Source organism: Neoarius graeffei, chromosome 21, assembly GCF_027579695.1.
Source record: "Neoarius graeffei isolate fNeoGra1 chromosome 21, fNeoGra1.pri, whole genome shotgun sequence".
NCBI classification, from domain to species: Eukaryota; Metazoa; Chordata; class Actinopteri; order Siluriformes; family Ariidae; genus Neoarius; species Neoarius graeffei.
The window spans coordinates 8,001,510-8,008,517 of NC_083589.1; the positions used below are offsets into that span (position 1 = coordinate 8,001,510).

General features: G+C 42.3%; 1 gene segment (V, D, J or C); it reads right to left on the reverse strand.

Annotated features, from left to right (window-relative positions):
• Positions 1–3,052: 3,052 nt before the first annotated feature.
• Positions 3,053–4,835, reverse strand: LOC132869687 (Ig kappa chain V region 3547-like). The segment is given in 2 exon segments: positions 3,053–3,432; positions 4,822–4,835. Coding segments are annotated over 2 exon segments (363 nt in total).
• Between the last annotated feature and the right edge of the window lie 2,173 nt (positions 4,836–7,008).

Below are 7,008 nucleotides of genomic sequence, written 5' to 3' on the forward strand. Positions count from 1 at the left end.
TCGATCATAGCGCTTCGACAATCAGCGTGCGTGCCATTTGCCAACATGCACAAGTCAGGAGCACAGAAAAGAAAAGAAAAGAGAAAAAGAGACGAAGAAACCAAGAGACTCAGGGGCTCACTGCATAAATATTTTAAAAAAGATTCGGATGATGCAGCAGGTACTAGCAAAGGCAGTGGGGCAGCTGAGCCAGGTAAGACACAGCCAACTTTTTCCAGCCCCGTAAAGTAACCCCAACCAAGGCACGCGCGGCACACAATTCATGTTACAAACGAGGGGAGAGCAAGTCACACTGAACACCATATCAAACGCACAGGGCATTGAATCATTTCATAACCACAACGGCTTAATAACATTGTGTTTCATATATCTGATTGAAGCTAAGAATATTCACATTAGCCCGCAATCATATCCCGCCGTTTCTCGAGCGGTGTGTTCTTCTCTGCTTTTCACACTGAACAGTACGCACGCACAGTATACTATGTTCGGCCCCAGCCCTGCGCGAAATCCCCCGTCCATCGCTGCTCCTTCAAGAGCACCTCAATCACGTGATTATAGTAAACTATCCACGAGTTTAGGAATACCTTTTTGAATACCTTTTTGAATACCTGTCATTTAAGGGTTGGAGTGAGTAGACACTGGAATAAGAGAGGTGGGTGTGTGTGTGGGTTGGCCCAGGGGGTGGGGGGGTTGTTGGGAGGGCCCATTCAGAGCATTTTGTCCCGGGCCCAGCCAAAGCTGTCAGCAGCCCTGGATACAGCACAGCAGCAGCAGCAGCCAATGACATGAATCTGATCTCTGAGCGTTTTCGCTTGTAAAAATCATTTTTTTGGGGAAAAAACTCAAGGAAATAAGGCTCCTAGCTGGCACGTTAAGAACATATTTTGCCAGCGGGCTGTTGGGCTGCTTTACACTCAGACGTTAGTGCTCCATATAACCATGGCTTGTGTCAGAAGCAAACGTTTGACATGCATGTTTAAGTTTGGACAGCACTACTGCCCACTCCACTTGTTTAGCACAGTCTTAGTTCCTCAAACATGTTTTCCCGAAAGTCCATTCTTGTAAAGAATGGCGATCTAAATATGGCAAATCAAGAAAGCCGACACTGACCAAAAAGAATGGTTGAGCTTACTGACCGTACTAATTTGGGCTAATTCTATCAAACCAAACAACAGCGACCACAGCATAAGCAAACCAAGCTCACTACCGGCAACTGCGGCTGCTTGAGCCGGTGGTGTTTCTTGGTGGTCCGCCGAAGGCGATGATGCATCTTGTTTTGAGTCTGTTTTATCATTAAAATTTGACTTAGTACGAGAATAAGGGAAGGGATTTCCCTTATTCTACTGAGAATGATTAATTATTTAAATCTCGTTGGGTGAACGCAACAACAAGTCACTATATTGATTAACTATCCATTGCACATATCCATAATTACTGAACATCATAATGATTTGCGTTAGCTTGTCTTGGATCTGCTCTGTGGACTGGATGCACAGACTGAATGCTTTGTGTGGAGGTGCAGTAGCATTGACGATGTGCTGTTGTGGTTGGCGAGTTTGGCTTTGCAACAGATACACTCCACACACTTGTTGCTCTTTTTTATCTTGAAATGATCCCAAACTTTTGACATTTTCTGTTGTATTCTCTGCCCATACTCTTCTCCTCACCCCTTGCTGTTTTCTCCGTCATCCTCCATTTTGCAAACCGTGCCATCAAATCACATCTGACGTCTCCTTCACGTCACGTATCCACAGCAGCTCGTTGTGCCACAGTAATAATCATCCGTGCAAAACACAGTGAGCTGATAGGAAACAAATGAAGCCTCGATGCAAAAATATACATCAAACATTTTTAGTAATCGAATTATTCGAGTTACTCGAGGAAACGTTTCAGCCGTAGTTAGAATATCTTCAAAATATTTGATACAATCCAGCATTTTCCTTTTGGAAGAATACAAGACAGACTCGGAAATTATTCAAACTAGTTCAAGGTTTAGATTGATCACAGCCCTTGACCCTCCTCTGTAGGATGTTTTGGACATTCCATGCGCTCACTATCATCCTGAGATGTTATTCCTCTTTCCTTCTCCTGCTTTCTACAGCTCCACTCCTCCTCTCCTCACTCCACTGATTTAACCTTCTCTTGCTCGCTGCACTTTTCTGCTCTCTCTGTTTTCTCAGGTCGCTCCCTGTCTTTCGTTGTGTTTCATTATTGGATTCTGAAATACACTTCAACTGTGATGCATTATGATGAGAAAAAAATATAATTTATGTTTAAATGTCAGTTTCAGGCCGATAATATGGCTCAATTTCATGAATATTAAAGTTGTGATAATAAATATGAATTCTATAATCTCATCTCATCTCATCTCATTATCTCTAGCCGCTTTATCCTTCTACAGGGTCGCAGGCAAGCTGGAGCCTATCCCAGCTGACTACGGGCGAAAGGCGGGGTACACCCTGGACAAGTCGCCAGGTCATCACAGGGCTGCCACATAGACACAGACAACCATTCACACTCACATTCACACCTACGGTCAATTTAGAGTCACCAGTTAACCTAACCTGCATGTCTTTGGACTGTGGGGGAAACCGGAGCACCCGGAGGAAACCCACGCGGACACGGGGAGAACATGCAAACTCCACACAGAAAGGCCCTCGCCGACCCCGGGGCTCGAACCCAGGACCTTCTTGCTGTGAGGCGACAGCGCTAACCACTACACCACCGTGCCGCCCTGAATTCTATAATAGTGTTTGAAATGAATAATAAATAAATGTTTTGGGAAATAATATATGCAACAAATTATAACTATAATAAATACTTAAGTGTGTAAAATGGGATAAAGATAATTAGTAAGCAGTGAATCAGAATGATCAGGACTTGTTTGTCTGTCCACAGCTGAGAAAGGTGGACTCCTCTCACAGATGTGTGTGTATTAGTGAGTTAGTGTGGTGTGTTTTCTCTCGTCCACAGTGTGTGTCATTGTGCTGTATCACATCCTCCCCCTCAGCACCTGCAGTCGCTCCCAGCTGCAGCAGTGCTTCTCTGTGCACTCTCACTGACCCAGGTTTTTGTACGACGCTCTAACACTGTGTGAACACCCAGCTACTACTGATCACATGTGCACTCTGACAGTAGTAATCTCCTGCATCTTCAGTCTGGACTCCACTGATGGTCAGAGTGAAGTCAGTATTCGATCCACTGCCGCTGAAACGAGCTGGAGTCCCTGACTGTAATCTAGTAGCACCATAGATCAGGAGTTTAGGAGCTTCTCCAGGTTTCTGCAGGTACCAGGCGAGACAGTCATAAGAGACACCAGATGGGCCACAGTCATCATAAACAGCAGTGCTGGATTTGCAGTTGATGGTGACTGTGTTTCCTGGAGCAACAGTTTGCACTGAAGGAGTCTGAGTCACAGTCACCTGACCTCTGGATCCTGAAGAGAAACATAGATTGTGTTTGTAAGCTCTAAAGTGGTGTAGAATTCGTATGAAATGAAGTGTGTGAGGCTGTGAGTTGATGTTAAACTCTCACCTTGAGTCCAGAGGGCCAGTGTGCAGATGAAGACGCTGATCAAAGTCATGGTTGCTGTGGGTGAAGTTGCTGAGCAGCAGCTCTCAGTCATGAAGTGTTAAAGTCACAGGGCTATAAACACTCGCAGAGCACTGAAGCATGGACTGATAATGCAAAGTGTGTGTGTGTGTGTGTGTGTGTGTGTGTGTGTACTGCAGTGTGATGGAGGTTTTTGTACGACGGTTTCATTAGAATGTATCACTGTGGTACACTTTTGGTGGAGGCTCCAAACTCATCGTGAACAGTAAGTGTGTTTTCTTCTTTTAATGCAAAATTAATTTTGTTCATTACTAATTACAGTCATAAACTTAACCTGACCAGATTATTTATGTTTATAATTGTGTAATTGATTTTATTGTGTGTTATTATGCTCTGATGAGGAATACATTTCAGTATCAGAACAGATCCCATATCAATGTTCTTAAACATTCAATAAATACACAATTATTGATGTTAAATATGAAATAATTACACACTTGCGATAAATTCAACATGCAATAACTCTGCAGTTACTCTATAATAAACATTTAATAAATATAGTGACTGTGTGCTGATGTAAAATCCAGATGAAAGCTGCTGTGTGTGTTTGTGTTAAACGATGAATATTTCTGTCATCAGCTACATTTGTATTTGCTGCAGTTAAATGTGCTGAAGGTTTGAACTATAAAGTAATAAAACTTGTTCTAAAATTATTTTCCCAGATAAATTACAGAGTGGAACATGTTTGTTTTGTTGCTGCACTGAAACTGATGTCACATAATAAAGTAGTGAATGAAACTCAGTCATGAAGTCAGACTTTATTCGACTTAATTCCTCTGTAAGATCAGTCAGTTCCACAAAGTTCCAGAAATATTTCATCCTCATTTCTAATTGTGTGTGAATGAGGTGTCTATGATGTGTTTGTGTGTTTCTCCTCTCCAGCGGGTTCCACAGCTCCCTCCGTGTCTCTGCTCCCTCCGTCCCCTCTGCAGCTGTCTGAGGGATCGGCCTCGCTACTCTGCCTGCTGTCTGGCTACTCTCCACAGGGGGCGCTGGTGAGCTGGACAGTGGACGGGTCAGAGGTGAAGAACGGGGTTCTGAGCAGCGCAGAAGTAGAGAAGAACGGCCGTTACAGCCGCAGCAGCACCCTGACCCTCAGCAAAGACCTCTGGGAAAAGGGGGAGGAGTTCCGCTGTACGGTCTCCCATAACAACGTCAATCATCCAGTCACGTTCAGAAAGAGTCAGTGTGAAGGCTAGTGGATCCAACATAGAGTTTAACATGGAGCTGATTATGATCCATCTACAATAGAGTTTCAATTCTACACAATGCTGACATTTCTGTCTTTCCTCTCTTCACTGTCCTGTTGCTCTTCCTGTAGTTTGTGCTGAAATAAAGCTGAATTTTGGACGTTGTCTGTTCTTTTATTGGAGTTAATAGTGATGATCAGTGTGATGAGAGAGTGTGATTAGCTGTAGATTCAGTGCTGTGTTTGTGTTTTGTGCTTCAGTGAGTTTGACTGAAGGAAGTTGAACATCTGGTGAAGTTTCTGCTCTATTCTGGGAGAAATGAAACGATTCCGTCCTGTTCATGCAAATCTCACTGACACCTCACTGCTCTCTCTCTCTCTCTCTCTCTCTCTCTCTCTCTCATCAAATGACTTTTTCATGAACCATATCTTGAACCTCACACCAACTGTTAAGTCCTGTTTTACCAACACATTGTCCTTTATATTCGCTCAGTCTCACAGAAGTTTTCGGTGATCATGATCTACATTCTACACGAGCGTCTTTGGTTTTGCATTCAGGTTCTTTTCTCATGCAACTGCATCAACACACAAATGCTATATTTTCTAAAGTCCGAGATTGACTAGACCTATGTGTCGTATGTCCCGAACACAAATTTATTGCAGTTAACAGGATGAACAGTTGTTTTTGCATCAGATTATTTTCTCTTTCATTCTGAGATAGCCTACTTGCTATTGGTGCCATAATTAAAAGCAATGGTTCGGTTCACCAATTTGCTGTTTGACGGGTTACAGGATTATTGAGTCACCTATTTAAACAAGAGCTTTGCCAGTCACTAAATCTTGATGTAACCCAGGTCTCCTGTTTACCAATATAACTAAATGCTGAGGGAGACTGGGCCCAAGTTCGTAAAGTAAAAGGTTTACCCCTTATATCTGAAAGTTATTCTAATTTTGCTAACTCACTAATTTACAGTAAGGACCACCACACTGTTTTAGAAAAACCAAAACCTTTACAGGTATTTATTTACAAAAAGACAAAATGAATAAATAAGAATTTTTTCAAATGCAAAAATAAAAATAAAATAAAGTACAGGGTCTCTTTAAACGGTGTACGTCAGGTTCTAGGAACTCTGGTTTTATACCCTATAAACCAAAACTAAAATAAAATGTCCCTGGTCTCAATTTCCTTTAACTTCAATAAACTCAAAATTCACCCATGGGCCCACACACACACTCCAAATAACCCCAAACTCAGGTTGCAGGCCTGTGCCGAAGCTCGGGTGCGGTGAGACCTAAAACTTTTCGGTCACTTCACTCAAATAAGAGCATAAACTAAGAAGCACGTGCAATGTCAAAGTCAGTAATGTACTCACAAATCCAAATGAGGGACAAAAAGGATAGCAGAGGATAGTTAATGGCGACCACAGAGGCCGAGGGCAGTCACAGTCCACAATGCAGTCCGCATGCAGCAACGAAGTCCGGGAAAGAAAAAAAACAGCAGGGTCCATCCACCAGCAAAACTCGTCTCAATCTTGTTTTCACAGCGTCCGTCTCCTTTAACGGCACAAAAGCGAATTGAGCCACAATATCTGAGCTATAACATTCAGTTATACCCGAACGCCAGGTCATACTTAGCACTAGCTTATTTTAGCATCGGGAAAACAGCAGACATGGAATGTTACGTTAGCATAGCATGTATCCAAACGCATCTTTTCAACTACAACATGAAGTTACAGCTTAAACTAAAAATGTACATTATATTTACCTTCTGTAGTTCACAGAAAAGCATATTACACACAGGACCACGGGTAGTCATCCTCAATGATAATTCTCAAATGTTTCCCACAATTCCTTCGCTTCCTTCAGGACTATGACTGAAAAAACGCTCCGTCACTCTCCGGTTCAACTACGCTTAAAACCACAGCGTGAACTTCCCGCCCCGTTCCAACATAACTGCATGAATTGGATTGGCTGATTACTTGCTTCTGACCAATGACAACACAGAAATCAAATGACTGACGTACAACTTAAAGGAAAAGTTAGATTTCACAGCAATCGCACTCGTGCTCAAATCAATTTCTCATCTTTTATATAACAGACCTTTTTAACCATATATCTATTTATTTATTTCTTATTATTTATTTTTTTCTGTAAGTAGCGTAACTTATTAAATCGTACATATGTGTTTTATCCAAAACATTTTTCAA